Source organism: Bos javanicus, chromosome 14 (assembly GCF_032452875.1).
Source record: "Bos javanicus breed banteng chromosome 14, ARS-OSU_banteng_1.0, whole genome shotgun sequence".
NCBI lineage: Eukaryota > Metazoa > Chordata > Mammalia > Artiodactyla > Bovidae > Bos > Bos javanicus.
Genome location: NC_083881.1, coordinates 61,367,275 through 61,384,447, shown reverse-complemented (window position 1 = coordinate 61,384,447; position 17,173 = coordinate 61,367,275). Strand labels below are relative to the sequence as shown.

The 17,173-nt window shown below is 43.3% G+C and overlaps 1 protein-coding gene across 1 annotated transcript in view; it reads left to right on the top strand.

The window, feature by feature from the left end:
- Positions 1-4,012, top strand: part of BAALC (BAALC binder of MAP3K1 and KLF4) — an 87,321-nt gene extending 83,309 nt beyond the window's left edge. Inside the window, exon 3 of the mRNA XM_061439234.1 lies at positions 2,724-4,012. Coding sequence (XP_061295218.1) covers positions 2,724-2,834 — 111 coding nt within the window. The 3' untranslated portion in view covers positions 2,835-4,012. The remainder of the gene's footprint in view (positions 1-2,723) is intronic.
- The last annotated feature ends 13,161 nt before the right edge of the window (positions 4,013-17,173 follow it).

Sequence of the window (17,173 nt, the reverse complement as noted above, 5' to 3'; positions counted from 1 at the left end):
CTATCTCATGAAATCAATGAATAAGGCTAAAGTTGCATATAGTCAAAATGATCGATAAACATTCCTCAAATCACCCATGAAGTATTATCTTAGGTCAGATTCCCTGGAAGCAGAGCTTGACATGAGGATTCTTGTGCAAGTAAGTGAGTAAAAGCGTAGTCTCAGGTGAAACCCTTAAGGTGGTGGGACGCAGGGTGGGGCAGAGGACCAAGTTCTGCAAATACTAAGCTCAGCTGAAGAGTTGTAGCTGCAGCCTCAGCCTGATCCCTCAGGGAGCTCCAGAGCATGAATGGCATTGTGGATTTATACCCCCTTGAGGCAAAAGGGCCAGTCTTTATGTTCCCCATGATCAGGCATTAGCTTTGGGTTATCTCTAGAAATTCAGGTATAACCTGTTTGGTATTTCTGGCTGAGGTGGCTCCAATCAGATAAGGGCAATTCTCAAAAGAAGGGTGCAACTCTGAGTGATTAGCAGCCAGAACTCAAAACAGTTGAGGGATGGAGGCACCAGCCAAGTAGAGGGCATCTGAGAGCAGCATCGCCAGCAGCCACTACACAGGATTTATGCGACCTGTTCAGTTCAGTTCAGTCACTCAGTCGTGTCCGACCCTGCAACCCCATGGACTGTAGCACGCCAGGCCTCCCTGTCCATCACCAACTCCCGGAGTTTACTCAAATTCATGTCCATTGAGTCGGTGATGCCATCCAACCATCTCACCCTCTGTCGTCCCCTTCTCCTCCCCCCTTCAATCTTTCCTAGCATCAGGATCTTTTCAAGTGAGTCAGTTCTTCGCATCAGGTGGCCAAAGTATTGGAGTTTCAGCTTCAACATCAGTCCTTCCAGTGAACATTCAGGACTGATTTCCTATAGGATGGACTAGTTGGATCTCCTGGCAGTCCAAGGGACTCTCAAGAGTCTTCTCCAACACCACCGTTCAAAAGCATCAAATCTTCGGCACTCAGCTTTCTTTATAGTCCAACTCTCACATCCATATACGACTACTGGAAAAACCATAGCCTTGACTAGACAGACCTCTGTTGGGAAAGTAATGTCTGCTTTTTAATATGCTGTCTAGGTTGGTCATAACTTTTCTTCCAAGGAGTAAGCGTCTGTTAGAAACCTGCATTTCACCTTTTTAAATACAACAGGGCAGTTATTATCCGGTGAGGCAACAGGCTACCACATCTTAGGATGCACTACAGATGAAATCATTGGCTTATGTTCAGGGACCATGTTGTATGAAAAAGAGGCTTCTATCAACACTAGACTCACACCCGGAATGGGGAGATGCTTATGCCGTGAGAGATGCTCTGACACTTCTGAGACTTGTTTTCCAGGAAGCCGGCTCTGAGATGTCATCCTGTGGGATATTCTTCGGGAAGTCAGCAGGAGAGGGAGCCAGAAGCAGGAGTAGGGCAGAGGAAGTGGAGCCACAGTGCAGCTCTGACCACAGCCTCAGTGACCCCACCCCATGGGGAGCCTTGGAGCTAAATGGCTGGTCAGGGCTGGCCTGCTTTGGGTCAGATAGCTAGGCATGTATACCCCTGTGGCACCCTCTCGTTGGGCCACCTCAGGGAAGGAGGGCCCAGGGTGAGGGGGCTTTCTGCAGCTGAGGCTGCCCTGAAGAGACAGCTTGAGGCTGTTTGATGGCTGCACTCTCTGCATCTGGGCAGAGGGCCTCCCTGGCATGGGGGTTGGGGGCACACACATCTCTGTCCAAGATGGCGACGACTTGGGAGGCCCGTCTGTTGCTCACTTGACGTCAGCACGTGATCACTGAGAAGAATAGGCGCAGAATTACCCTCCCCCCCGGACTGGGTAACGTTGTCTTTTCTTGAGGGGAAATGCCAGGGTTGTGCACATATGCTTGAGGAATCTGCAATTTAGTCAGTGCTTTAGTACTTAATATGAATCCTGGACTTATCTCACTGGTGTGTCTTCACTTAGAAGTGGATGATCTACAGATTTAGAGAACAAACTTGTGCAGAGAGGTAAGGAGTGAGGAGGCAATAATAAGGTTTTGGGGGGGAAACAGTTATTATAGGATTATATGAAATCATGTGTGTGAAACTTTCAAAAATTGTAAGGCACTGTGGAATTTAAAGAATCTTTCTTTTAATTAAAAAATTGAAGAAAAAAGAAGTGGGCAATTTATCATATTTTCTATTTATCATACTCACCAGGTCTTTTTTTTTTTTTTCTCATTTTGGTTAGTGACAGGCATTGTATCTTATATTCATTTTCTTAGTTAGTGCTTATAATAACCTTATGAGTTAGGTACTATTATTGTCTTCCATCTTACAGATGAGGAAACTCATCTAAGGGTTAGAGAGGTTAGAAAAAAACTTGCCTACAGTGAAATTATAAAGTCAGTGTTCGAACCAAAGTCTGTCTGACTCCAAAGCTCAAACCCTTAGCTATTCTACCAAAGCCAACAGTGAAATCCTTCACATTGCCCTTTGATGGACCTTTGCTAATTGATTCATTCATTCCTTCAACACTGCTTTACCAAGCATCTCTTATACCAAGCTCTGCACTAGGTTGGTAAAAGAGCTTCAACAGAACAGCCTATGAAAAGGAGTATATGTGCATGTGTCCTTATGAGTTATTCTTCCTGTCTCTATGTGTGTGTGTGTGTAACAACTTCAAGAGATTAATGCCAATATGAGGACCTTTGGATATTTCTTAGTAACTCAATTCACTGCATTAAACTTTTTAACAGGCTAAAAGGGAGACTAAGCGGATGACTGCAAAAGAAGTCACCATTAATGTCGCAGACAGCATCCGACAGGTGGACAGAAGTCGAAGAATCACAAAGAACTGCATCAACTAGCAGAGTGTTCCACCAGCCGAAGGGCAGAGGGACTTCCTTGGTGCCCCTCACATCCTGGATACTGTTGAGGAACCTTGAAGAAGAGGTTGCTCTTGCTGCGTGGGAGCACGGCCAAGGGCTTTGGGATGCTGTCTTCGCCTGTTGAGACATTCTCAGCCTCCTGTATATCACATAAATGCACTGGCACAGTATTCCCATAGGGTAATAAACCACAAATGTGTGTTCAGTTTGTCTCTTGTAACTCCTCCAGTGTGGTCTGATAGAAAAATGGTGAGCAAAAGCCACGGGCCAGTTTAGGAAACAGAAAAATGGGAGGGGTGGATTTCCGGCTGAGTCATGGTCAGTTCTGTGCTCTCCTGGCCACGGCAATATGCACTGTTTCAGGCCAGCTTATTCCTTCATTATTCCTTTATTTTAAAATACTACTATCACAAAGCTTACTTAAAAGCTGGCTTTCACCCAACTTTCTTGAATGAGGAATCAAGAAACAGGAAAACTGTTACTCTTGTTTCCTTAGCTCCCTATGACACAGATTCAGATCCAATTTTATAGGAACTAACCCCACCAACAACCAGTGTGTCCCAAGGAGGGCTCGGTGATAACAGTCACACCCATTTCTCTCTCACCTGTCTTCAGCATCCCCCCAGGCTGGGGTCCACATCAGCCTCTGAACAAACAGTATTACAATTTTGGTCACTTCAGACGCCTTCAGGGCTCTGCAGATGTTGCATTTTTCCAGCTTTCCACTTTGCTTGTTTTCTTGAGTATTTTTTCTCTCCAGTAAGACCTCTGGCCCAATCAAAGACTGGGCTCACAAGAGGGAGAAAATCTGGGACATGTCGGCTTCCCTTAGGCCTCTCTGCATAGCTAAGGACTGTGTCATTTGGTATCTGCAAAGAAATCACTTTAGGAAGTTAGTACCTGGTTGGTGTGAAGTCACATGGACTTTAGATCAACATGCAGTCTGTTAGAAGTCAAGTAGCTGAGAGGGTAAATAAAAAAATTTTTTTTGATAGGAATAAAATTTTCTAGCATTTCTTTAAACATGTTAAGTGGACGTATTTTCCTCCAAAGGAATGTAGCCTGATTTTTAAAGGACTGTCAACATGCCTGGGGTTGGGAAAGGCAGGACTAAAGTTGTACTGAATGATACCAATAAACTCTGTGTTTAGCAGAAATGCACAGTCTGATGGTGTATGTTTATCTGACATAGTCCAGAGAATTGACACAAGCTGGCTAAAAATTCAGATCCTTGGCCTCGTTACCTGCCAGCTATGTTATTCCTCAAACACAGGCGGGCAGTGTCCTTCCTTCCTTCAGTGGACTGTATATTTATTCATTAAACATTAAATGACAGCCCTGTGTAAGGCTGAGAGATTTAGAGTCTGGCCAGTCACTGCCGTGGGCTTCCCAGGTGGCACTAGTGGTAAAGAACCTGCTTGCCAGTGCAGGAGATGAAGAGATGCGGGTTCGATCCTGGGATGGGGAAGATCCCCTGGAGAAGAAAATGGCAACCCCCTCCAGTATTCTCTCCCGGAAAATCCCATGGACAGAGGAGCCTGGTAGGCTGTGGTCCATAGGGTCACAAAGAGTCAGACGTGACTGAAGTGACTTAGCATGCATACCCGCACTGTCATGGTTGTATATCCTGACTCTGATGGTGAAATAACTAGGAGGCTGGTTTTTAGACATTGAGATATATGTGGTGTGAACTGTTCTGCAGTGTAACCTCATTTTATGGTCAAGCTAGGTTTCTCTCTCAAACTACAGATCTGGGCTTCCTTCCGATCACTCTACAAGACTCCATCATACACAAAACTACAGTTTTACCAAGTCTTTATCATTTTGTGATTCTTTGAGAAAGGGCTTTTAGGGAACTTTAGGTTCTGAAACTTTTAGAAATAATAATAAAGCAAAACCTGTGACTCTGGCGTCCCCTCTGGCATTACTCAGCAGAAGCCACCTACTGCCAAAGCTTGGCGTTCGTCCACCCACTGCCAAAGCTTGGTGTTCATCGACCCAGCAAACTCAAGGGCTCATGCATTGCGTTTCTGTGCAAGGTGTTCCTGCACCAGCAACCCTGCCAGTTGCCAGCTGAGCCCCCTTCCTCTTTGCAACCTTGTTTTTTGCATCACTTAACTACTGTACGTTGTTTGGAATTTATTAACTTGAGAGGATGTCTCTGGTTTATCAAAAACAGTTTCCACTTCTGGAGGAGAGGGGAATAAAGGGCATTACATGATCTTTCCTGCTCCAGAACAATCTGGATGGGTCATGGTGGAGGGGTCTGACAGAATGTGGTCCACTGGAGAAGGGAATGGCAAACCACTTCAGTATTCTTGCCTTGAGAACCCCTTGAACAGTATGAAAAGGCAAATTTGTGTACATAGCTGCTTAGATATCTTGTTTCTTTTAAACAAAGGGCTTTGGGCTTCCCTGGTGGCTCATTGGTAGATGAACTACCGCCTGCCAGTGCAGGAGACCTGGGTTCAATCCCTGATCTGGGAAGATCCTACATGCCTTGGAGCAACCAAGCCTGGGAGCCACAGCTACTGAGCCCACGTGCCACGACTACTGAAATCCGAACGCTCTAGAGCTCGTGCTGTGCAACAAGAGGAGCCACTGCAATGAGAAGCCCTCACGCCACAACTAGAGAGTGGGCCCTGCTTTCCACAACTGGAGAAAGCCCCCACGCAGCAAGGAAGAGCCAGCCCAGCCAAACAAATAGATTATTTTTTAAAATAAATAAACAATGGGCTTTTACATAAGTGATGCCCGAGAGTCCTCCCCAAATCCTCGTGAAACAGGTAAAGGGAACACTGTTCCCATTTACAGTTTAAAAATTATTTATGGTCTGTTCAGCCAGTACGTGGCAGAACAAGGATTCAAGAGAGGAAGTTTGCCTGCAGATCCAGTGGTTTCCACAGGACGGCTTTCCCAGCCAGAAGGTCTAGCATGGCCAGGAGATGGACTTGGAGGGGAAAGACTTGGATGGGCTTTGCAGGTCATTACTCCCAGCCAAACCTAATTCTAAATAATATACTAACTTCCCATCTTTGAAAACTTGGAAGATCTTTCATCCCTGGGTCCTTATTGTTGCTTACATACAGTCAGCTGGAGTTGATAAGATTGTGTTAGCTGAAGTTGGGGGTCTCCAGCTTGTGAGGGCCCCCACCACTCACTGTGGCTGACACATTGCAGCCTCCCCATTTGTTACCTGCTTGAGCTCTGAGACATTTGTGTTTGCAACCCTTGCTCCAAATTGTGTTTCCAGTATATCGTTTTCATGTTCTTTTCAGGAGTCGTCAAAATATACAAGGTCCTTTTACTGCATTCCCACCATTCTGGGAAGTCAAACTTGGGAAAATTTTCTGAGTAGGCAAACTCCGAACGTGATTTCATTTTTAAAGTTCTGTATTCACCTCCTCTTTCATTTACTCCATAGGAATTTCTCAAGAAGCTTCCATGTGTTCAAAGTTGAGATACAGTGAAGAATAAAACAGACTTGTCCCGTGCCCTCGTGTACTAATGGAGAAAACGGACAATAATGACATAAAGAAATGATCACAGTAACTTAAGATGGTGATGAATGCTGAAAAGAAGACAGGAGTTAACAGGAGAATGGATTGGAAGGAGGCAGAAATGGAAGCAGGAACCATTTAGGAAGCACTGCAGCAGCCCTGGAGAGAGATGCAAGGAGCAGAGGAATGGCTTTGAAGATGGGTAGAAGTGAATGGATGCTGAGAACATTTCAGAAATAGAAACATTAAGAGTTGCTCATGGACTGGTTTTAGGGAATGAAGAGAAGGGAGGAAATCAGTGTGATTCCTAAGTTTTTTGTTTGATCAACAGGGTTTTGGCAAAGTACTATAAGATGAAGTGAAAAATTTTGTTTGGGTCTCTTTGAAGGGGCAGGTGATTCTCTCAGCTGGGTTGTATTTCCCAGTCTCCCTTGCTGTGAGTTCCTAAATTATCTCAGCAATTCTGAAAATCCCCAGTTTGGGGACAGCCCCCCTCTGGAGAAGGAAATGGCAACCCACTCCAGTATTCTTGCCTGGAGAATCCCACAGACAAAGGAGCCTGGTGGGCTACAGTCCATGGAGTCGCAAAGAGTCAGACACGACTGAGTGACTAACACACACACACACACCCTCTGGAGAATTTGCCAACAAAATCTCAGACATGTTTAAAGGGACAATATAAAGTTTCCAGAACCCCAAACTATCAATAACTAAGCAAGCTTTCTTCCTCTGCATTATCCTGAGTCCATGCATCTGCCCAATGCCCAAGCTTCTTAGGAAGGTTTTGTGAGAAATCATTCGTGAGAATGGTTGCTGTCTTCATCTCATGGTGCCCATGGTACATTCTGTATTGGATAAGAAGTGCTTATCTTGGAAAAAAGATATATTTGTGGTACATAAACAAATTACTCAAGTAAGAAGCCAGTTCTCTGGTACATTTACCCTTAAGAGCTGAATTTTATATGCCAAGTCTTGCCCATATCCTGGAAATTTCAGGGTTGGATAACAGTTCAACAGTAACAAACAACCTTGTGTTCATCTTCATTGCTGGGCACCGTGCTAAGCGCTTCAGATACACATCGTTACTAAATCCTTCCGCTATCATGAGTCAGGTTGGGACCTGAAACATGGGGCCTGGGATCCCTTGCGGCAGTGCTTGTATCTGCGCAAATGTCTGCTTGAGCAACAGGATACAAAGAAACTTTAAGGCTAAGAATAACTTTGTGCATGCACAGTTGGCCTAAATTATGTACAAGAAGATACAAAAAGACAAAACATCCAACTGCCACTTCTGAGGAGCTGAGTGCAAAAGTAGGGCGCTATGCATGCAATGGCACCCCACTCCAGTACTCTTGCCTGGAAAATCCCATGGGCAGAGGAGCCTGGTAGGCTGCAGTCCATGGGGTCGCTAAGAGTCGGTCACTTTCACTTTTCACTTTCATGCATTAGAGAAGGAAGTGGCAACCCACTCCAGTATTCTTGCCTGGAGAATCCCAGGGATGGCAGAGCCTGGTGGGCTGCCGTCTATGGGGTCGCACAGAGTCGGACACAACTGAAGAGACTTAGCAGCAGCAGCAGCAGCATGCATGCACCCTGCACACACCACCAATCACCTAACTACCCCTCCAAGCCCACCCAATAATCCATTCCCACCCTCACCCCATTTAAGGGACCAGCTTGCCCTCACTCTGGGAGTGAGCAAAGCAACCTGGTATTTGTTTTCACTCCTCCCTGCTGAAGCAGGAGCCCCAATAAAGCCTTGCCTGAATTTCTTGTCTGGCCTCATCAATTTCTATTTTTAAGGAGGCCAAGAACCCTGGTTGGTTACACCATGAGATACTCTTGGCCTCATTTCACAAAGAGGCAACCAGGGTAAATGACTTATCCAAGGTCACACAAGTAGTAAGTGGTGAAATCAGGATCCAAACCCAGGGGTCTGATTTAAGACCCTCTCATGGCTCAGACAGGAAAGACTCAAAGAAATGTGTATATTCAAATACATCACTTGAATGAGCACAGAAAATCAAATCCTTTAAAAGAAAAGGAAAAAAAAATGACAAGATCCTTCCAAAACAGCTTTGAGAATTCCTAAAGAAGAATAGAGTCAGTTCATCTACCATTTCTTGAGCAAAATCAAGGCTAATGTTTAAAACATGGGAATGTCTCTGAACAAAACAGATGGAGTAGATGAGACTGGTCACCCTATACTTACTATTGAAGACTTGATCACATTTTACAGCTTCAGGCTGAGGGCCCAGGAAACACACAGATTCAGGCTCAGCTCCAGGCTGGGCTGCTAGTCAGTGTAAACAGCTTGGTGGTAGCATGGCTCCTGGGACATGATCACAGTATGGCTTTATTTTTATCTCTAAGTTAGGTTTTCACCTGATGCTTCCAGCAGCTCTTAAGATCTTTCAGAGTACTCTTAGGTAGCAGAAAGCCCTGCAGTCACTGAAAGTTTACAAACAGGCAACATCTCTCAATTCAGAAATCAGAATGGCAAGTCCTATGAATGTATCAACTCATCAGCCTGCACTCCAAGAGAGATTTCTTCTGGTCTTGTCCTTTGTTAGGGCCTGCAGGAAGTGGCCACCCTGCCGTAGGGAGGGGTTCTGAGCACTTACCATCCCTTCTCTGCTTACCCCCTCCATCTTCCATTCTGGAATTTGCCGAAGAATAAGAGGAAAGGATACCCCGGTATTCTTGGGCTTCCCTGGTGGCTCAGCTGGTAAAGAATCTGCCTACAATGCCAGAGACCTGGATTCGATCCCTGGGTTGAGAAGATCCCCTGGAGAAGGAAAAGGCTACCTACTCCTGTATTCTGGCCTGGAGAATGCCATAGACTGTAGAGTCCATGGGGTTGCAAAGAGTGGGACATGACTGAGTGACCTTCACTTTCACTTTCAAGAGAAAAGGAATCAAGAGTTCTTACTTGGCAGTCAGAGCTTGCTTCCAGTTGTCAGGGTCTTCGAACACTAAATTCTTATTATTTGTTTCCTTGTTTTTGTTACCTGAGTACTTCTCTGTGTCTCCATAAACCCCCTCTCTGGGCCTCTCCAGCTGCCACTCTTGTGCTGGGGGCTATGTGGCTGCCTTTCCCCGCCTCTCTGCCCCTGATTCCAGGGCTCCCCTCCATACAGACGCCTTCTGTTGAAGCCCATTACCCTCCCAAGCTGTTCTCCCGGGCAAGGGTCCAAAAGGCTCCAGTCCAGCTCCTGCTCCCCAGGCAACATCTGTCCTGTACAGGACACGTGGTCAGAGCAGGTCTCTCTACTGAGGAAACATCTGAGCTGATACCAGAGTGACCAGAGGGAGCCAGCCTCCTGGAGATCAGAGCAGAGAGGAGTCCAGGAGAAGTGAAGGACAAGTGAGAAGGCTCTGGATGTGACTGGAGCCGAGGGAGGGAGATGAAATGAGATAAGAGAGCCAGGCCGGGGCCAGGTCTGGAAAGCCTCATGGGCCGTGGTAAGAAATTGGGAGTTATTTTTCAAAGCCCACCACCACCCCTCCCCCCGGCCCCGGCTACTGATTGGAGAAGTAAATGGATTTGGATACACTTTTGAGGTTGAGCTCCCAGAATTTGGTTTTAGGCCTAGATTTGTGTCAGAGAACAAGTGAGGAGATCAAAAATGATTCCTAGATTTGGGGACAAGTTGATCACCTTATTCCTAAACCAACAGTCTTCCAGACGTTTTCTCCTTTGGTGACAGAAGTGTTTACTGTTGGGGACTTTATTTGTGTCTTCAAAGGAAGATTGTTTTCATTTTGCTCAATTTTTTATGTCATTCGGAATATATTCGTTTTGAAGGAGATTTAGCTTTTCCTGAGAGGAAATTAGGGAGCAGAAAAGAGAAACTTTCTGATGGTAACACATGATTAACCCTCAAGACAATGTTGAAGTCTAAGCTGGTGAGAGAGAGCAGAAGAGAAGTAAGATCCCCACACAGAGCTCAGCCTCTGCCCCAGCTAAGTTGCTGTTTCTGACCAGTGACTCCTTTTGACTCTTCTGCTTGTATGGCTGTCACATCTTTTCTCTCCCATCCTCTTTTCTTTATTTCTCCTTTCCTAATAACCATTTCCTAGTTCTATAAATTTGTCCTCATTAATGTGCCTTGCATCCAACAATCAATGGATGACTCTTCTCCAAATGCTCAAATCAGACACTCTGGAGTCACTTCTGACTATCTCCTCTCCTTCTGTTGTCAAATTTCGTCTCGTACACTTCCTAGCTGCTTCATATTTGTCTTTTCTACTCCTTAGCCCAAGGCCACCAAATCTGGATCTCTGCAAGTCTCCTTACCTCTCTGCCTCCCATGTTGCCTCTAATCCAGATCCTACACTGCTAACAAAATTATCTTTCAAAAATGCAAGTCTGATCAGAGCACTTGCTGCCCTCAAGGTTTAGACTGTAGTAAAGCTAAGCTGACTAAATAGTTGTTTGAACATCTGGCTCCTTCCATCATCTTCAGTCAGTTTCTACATTCAGATCAGAAAATCTTTCTGCCTCTTCTCATTGGGAAGGTGGGCCATGATGAGCTTACGTTTGAGATGCTTCATTTGTGGGAGTGACTCGGTGGGTCAATGCAGAGGAAACATCCTTCATTTGCTCTCAGCTGCAGTCCCTGGCTTTAGTCTGGCTCATACCTTGCAGCACAGTGAATGTCCCAAGTACTGAAGTGAGGGGACTTGGTACAATTCCATGTCTGCCACTTTCTTTCTTTTTTAAATAGTTATTTATTTGGCTGCACCAGTTCTTAGTTGCAGCATGTGGGATCTAGTTCCCTGGCCAGGGAATGAACCCAGGCCCCCTGCATTGGGTGCCTGGAGTCTTAGCCACTGGACCACCAGGGAAGACCCCATGTCTGCTCCTTCTAATCCATTTGACTGTGGGCAAGTCATTTAATCTGTCCAAGCCTCATTTGCCTCATCTGTAAAAAAATGCACTCAGTAAATAAACATTAGTTCAATGTGAACCTTCCCTGCTACTGAATTTTCAGTAGCTCTCATTGCCAGACTTCAGAATGAACTTCTTGGTCTGCCTGGTTTTCAGAGCCTTGGCTGTCTGCAGCTCTGACCAACTTGCACACATTGTGTGCTCCCCATCAGGCTGCTTGCAGCCCTCTGAATGCCTAGCCTTCCGCCTTTGACCCAGATCTCCACTGGAGCCTCCCTCTCCACTGCTGTGGGAATCCTTCTTACCTTCTGAGGGTCAGTTCCAGGGCTACCTCATTCCTCAATGAAATTTTTTAATCCTCTTAAACCAATGTAATCCCTCGCTCCTCTGAGAGCCTCAGCTTTATCTCCGTAGCTTCTGGAACCAGTCTATCCATGTTAGAAATGCTCCTGTGCTTGTCTGTGAAGTCATCTGGACACTTATTTTATCATAAGGGACTCAGCTCCATAGAACACAGTCTGTTGAGCATTTGCTATGTGACACCATACTGTGGTGGCGATTAGTCGCTAAGTCGTGTCTGACTCTTGCTGCCCCATGGACTGTAGCCCGCCAGGCTCCTCTGTCCTTGGGATTCTCCAGGCAAGAATACTGGAGTGGGTTGCCATTTCCTTCTCCAGGGGATCTTCCTCACCCAGGAATCAAACCAGGGTCTCCTGCATTGCAGGCTGATTCTTTACTGACTGAGCTACAAGGGAAGCCTGGCACCATGCTAGAGCATCCATATTTTAGGTTACACATCTAACAATGTTCTTCTGAGGTGTTTTTCAATATCACAAATTACTCGGATTTTCTGTTCCATGTACTTTTTTATGTGCTTATTCTTGGATGGTGGCTATCAGTAGGAAGTTTACAACTTTTTTTTTCCAGTCAAGGCTTTACTGGGGCCCCTGCTGCAGCAGAGGGGGAGGAATTTTACAAATTTAAGGAACAAAACAATATTTGAAAATATCTAGTGGAACAAGATAACTTTTGTTTTTTTATTTTGGCAAGAGATAATGTATCTAAGATACTCCAGCTATTCGTTGTTGCTCTAAACTCCTGTTTTGTCCACCTAAGTGGAAATGGCCCTGAAATTGCTCTCTAAATGCCTTGAAGTAAAAGTTGTGAAGGAAGGTGCTGCCACCCAGGCCACCAGGAAGCCACAAAAGGTTTGCAGGCAAGAATATAACTCACCTTCCACGATACCTACATTTTTGAGGATTCCTTGGCAGTAGGGATAAAGAATTCAGTGGGCAGAGGACTGAGGAAGAGCAGGTTGGGGAAGAGAGATGGAAAGAAAGAGTATGATTCGATGCTTGAGATAAATCCAGTCATGTGATAATTATGCAAATCCACATCATAGATTTGATGTATGGATAAAATGCTGGTGCTGGACACTCCAAGTGAGTTATTGATGTTTCAAATGTGAAGAAAATTGCACATTTAGAATTGATGACATATGGAAAGCAAAGCACTAAGAACAGTGTCTGACTCATAATAGTTGCTGATTAAGCCTTCGCTGTGATCACGGTCTTCAGCCTCCTCCTCACCATTCTACTAGCTTGGATTTCATTACCTATGACAATGTTTAGTCCCAAGTTAAGCCATTCCTATGGTGCTTTTCTTACTTTTCCCTCCAATTGCCAATGAGTTTCTCCTAATAGGTATTATATTTATCCCAATATTTCCCTAAATGGTTCAAAAAATATTCATCAGTTCCGTGACCATGAGACAACATTGGATTCACAGTAAATACTCAATACATAATTGTCAGTTAACATTTCAAAATCTTATCTCTACAGTTACTGTATTTTGTGACCCAAAAGTCAGGATACATCATTATAAACATGATCTGACAATGGGCCAGAACATTTAGAACTGAGATGTCCCAAAATCATCCTGATTACATACTGTGCTTTAGGTAGTTATTGGATGTGACCGAGCTTTGTCAAGTCTCCCTTGTCAGTAAAGAATCTGCCTGCAGTGCAGGAGACCAGGGTTTGATTCCTGGGTTGGGAAGATCCCCTGAAGAAGGAAATGGCAAGACACTCCAGTATTCTTGCCTGGAGAAGCCCATGGACAAAGGAGCCTGGTGGACTACAGTTCATGAGGTTGCAAGAATTGGACATGACTTAGCAACTAAACCACCACCAAGCTTTGTCATCAAAATTGCTTTGTAATCAAATTCTGCCCTAGGAACCACATAAGGTGCCTTTAGCTGGAGGGACTTCCATGGTGGTCCAGTGATTAAGAATCCATTTTGTAATGATGGATTACATCATTCGAATGACTCAGGTTCGAATCCCTGGTCAGGGAAGTAAGTTTCCATTTGCCTCAGACCTACTGAGTCCTCACACCACAACTAGAGAATCTGTGCCCTGCAAAGAAAGATCCCACATGTCTGGGTGCTGTAACTAAGACCTGACACAGCCAAATACATATATTCATATATATATATATATCCTCTTGAAGAAAGTCCTTGTAGATTCCTTATTTGTGCAGTCGGATGCCTGCTTTCCTCCTACTTGTCTAATTCCTAGAGTATCTGCTCTCAAATAGCCTCTGTACCTGCCAGTAATCCAGAGCTTTATGAGAATAGTGTCAGTCTGATCTTTTGCTTCTAGTTAAGCCCCACTGAGAAAAGAGATGACCCCTCATCACTGGCTGAAGTATGTGTTCTTCAACCTTCTCAGAACTCTAATTGCTAGAATTGTATCACCTTGAAGGTGAAAAATGAATATTATATATTCATATATTCATTATATATTCCAAGGCTATATATGAATATTAATAACGGATGTTTATTGAGCACTAACTAGTGCCAGGCACTATATAAGCATGCTACACTCATTATCTCACTTCTCAAAATAATTCTTTGAGGGAGAGTCTTATTATCTCCCTATGGCTGACACTATGGAATGGCTACTCCAAAGTAATTTACATCCCTTTGTTTTCCATGAGGGAAATGCTGGTTTGAGGATGAGGGTACAGCAGCTGTTTTGCAACCATGAGGCAACAAGCACGAAGACAAAGGCCTTCATGCTAACGATATCAAAGCAGAACGACAGAGTGAGCCTGAACCCAGACAACACTCTTTAATAGCTTTACTGGCTCTTGGATGGTCCAATCCTGGAGTTGTTAGATCAGAAAAATAAATACCTAGTAACTCTGACAAATGTTTTTTGTTCATGTAGCCAAACGTATTTCTAATTATGCACTTGTTAGGGTTAAGATAAATGAGGAAACTAAAATGCAGTGGGTTTGGGTAACTTTTTCAAAGTCATACAACCAGTAGGTGTCAGAGACAGGATTTGTACCCAAATCTGCCCAACATCAAAGCACATGCTCTTAATCGCAAAAGTAACTGCCTTACCCTCGCATCATTGGATTTCTATCAGTTTACTTCCAAACCACACATCACAGAACTTGGACGCACAGAGCTAAAGTGAACCTCAAAAGAAAAGCTTCCAAAAATGAGAGCTGCTATATTGTGTATTCTTTTTTGTTTTGTTTTGTTTTTGAGACTCACATTGCATATCTACATATCAAAGTTTGCAAGAAATTCTGCAACAAAAAGATCGACTTGACTTTGATTAACTTGTTTGAGCCTGGACACATTTTTTTTTACGTGACATTCCTACTAATATCCTCAGAACATTGCTCCCTAGAATATCAATTCAGGAGGTCATTTGCAGAATTTTAACTATTTCCTCAGCTTTGATTTAAAGTAAAACAAAGTGAGTCATAAACAATTTGTTACTTTGTGAATACTGTTGAGGGTTTTGTCCATCATGCAACTCAGGGCCCCTTAAAAAATTCCCAAAGATAAATTTCTCTGAGAATCTGGTTCCAGGATAAAATATGCACCTCCTGAGGAAGTTGTCTGCTTCCTTTTTTCTAATAATGAGGATTATTGACTTACTGTGCCTTTTCTTTTGCTTTGCCTTTCTGGAAGCTCAAAGACAAAAGGGACAATTGCTGGCTCAGGATCCTGGGTTTTATATGTTTAAGTTTTCTTTTATCTGATCTTGATTTTTCTCCTTATTTTCCTTGATCCTGATTCTGTATTTGAATTTTATTGGTAATATTGTGTACATTCTTGTGAGTGGTGTCATATTCTTTGTGGACTGGGGCAGAATGTATAATAATTAAACAAAAATCAGGACTGCCCTGAAAAAATATATCACGTGGCCACCTTGTCTACATGGTCACAGTACAGGTGCCTGATCAAAGAATCAAGTTAATTCATATAAATTGATAGTATAAAATTTAAAGTGAGGACTTCCCTGGTGGTCCAGTGGTTAAGACTCCACACTTCCACTGTAGAAGGCACAAGTTCGATCCCTGGTCGGGGAACTGAGATCCTGCATGCCGAGAGGTGTAGTCAAAAATAAATAATAATGATAATTTAAAAAACAAATAAATAATAAAAATGAAACACCACACAAAAAACTTGAAGTTAGGTCTTATAAATATCTAATAAAAGGAAAGGGAGTAGATCTTCAAAGGGGAATGTATTCTTGGTGATGAAACATAAACATCTTTACTTTTATTTGATTATATCCTAGTACAAATTGAATATCTATTGGAATTAATTCTACTTCTCTAGATTCCTGAGCTAAATCAACATCCATTCTATCAACTTAGTTAACCAAATTAATTACAACCTTGCAGGAAAATAAAATTAAGAATGACAGACATGCTCTGTGATACATATCTATTTCAGGAAACTTAATTTAGTTAACCATGGTGGAATAACCATTACTTCCTTAAGAAGGCACAGAATTTGCTACACTCATCAACACAGAGGAGCAGCAGTTATTCAAGAGTTATTCATGAGGTTGGTGCCATTCACTGAAGGGACAACCTGACAGGCCCCAGATCAATTTTAAAAAGTTAACTAAGGGTTTACTGTGAAATTCTGCAGGAGATACAAAGAAATATGATACAGATATTGACTCTTCAACTCTTGAGGGGATAACTCTTAGGCTTGAGTAGCAGCAGCTGCAAGTGAAAGCTCAGAATATGCTATCTGCAGACACGTGTTTTCAACCAAACTCCTGTAGAGATGGACACTGTCAAATTTATTGAAAAAGTTTCAGACATTGTCAAATTTATTGAAAATCTTTCATCTCTCTCTATGGCATCTCTTAGATCCATAAAGCTCTAAATTATAGGCTTTAACCCAAGGCATGGTAGCTATTTGGATAAATTTCATGTATGAAGGTAACATTTGGGAATATTATTAACATTTGCTTTTTTCTTTCTATTCCTTCAGGCAGCAAGATGTCCTCTGCATGGCTCTTAGGAAAAGATTGTTACAAGATAAATGCAAAGAAGCAAAAGGAATCTGATTTTAGCTTAGCTATATAGACCTTTGAAATGCATGACAGAGAAAACAGCTTGAAAAGGGTTTTCAAGAATAAAAACCAAGTCCCTTGTTAGAGTTAGTTAAGCTACATGAAATAAAAAATAAAACATTGTAAATATAGAAATTTATTTCTCTCTTATAAAACCAGTCTGATAGTGTAAGACTGGTACTGTTATCAGATTCTCAGACTTCATCTATGTTTTAGTTCCCTCCTAGTCCTTGTTCCTTGCAGTTGCAGGATTACCTCCTGGTACAAGATGGTTGATAGAGTTCCAACCATTATATCCACATGTGAGGAAATAGGAACTAGGGAAAGGCAAAGAATATTCCTTCCCACTGAGTCAACTCACAAACCATCTCAGAAGTCCCACGCAACTCTTAGGCTTATATATCACTGTCAGAATTTAATCACATGGCCATGCTTAGCTGCAAGGGACCCTGGAAAAATATAATCTTTTGTAGGGCACAAAACTGACCTAAATAAAATAACACTGTTAGGGAAGTAGAAAGGGAG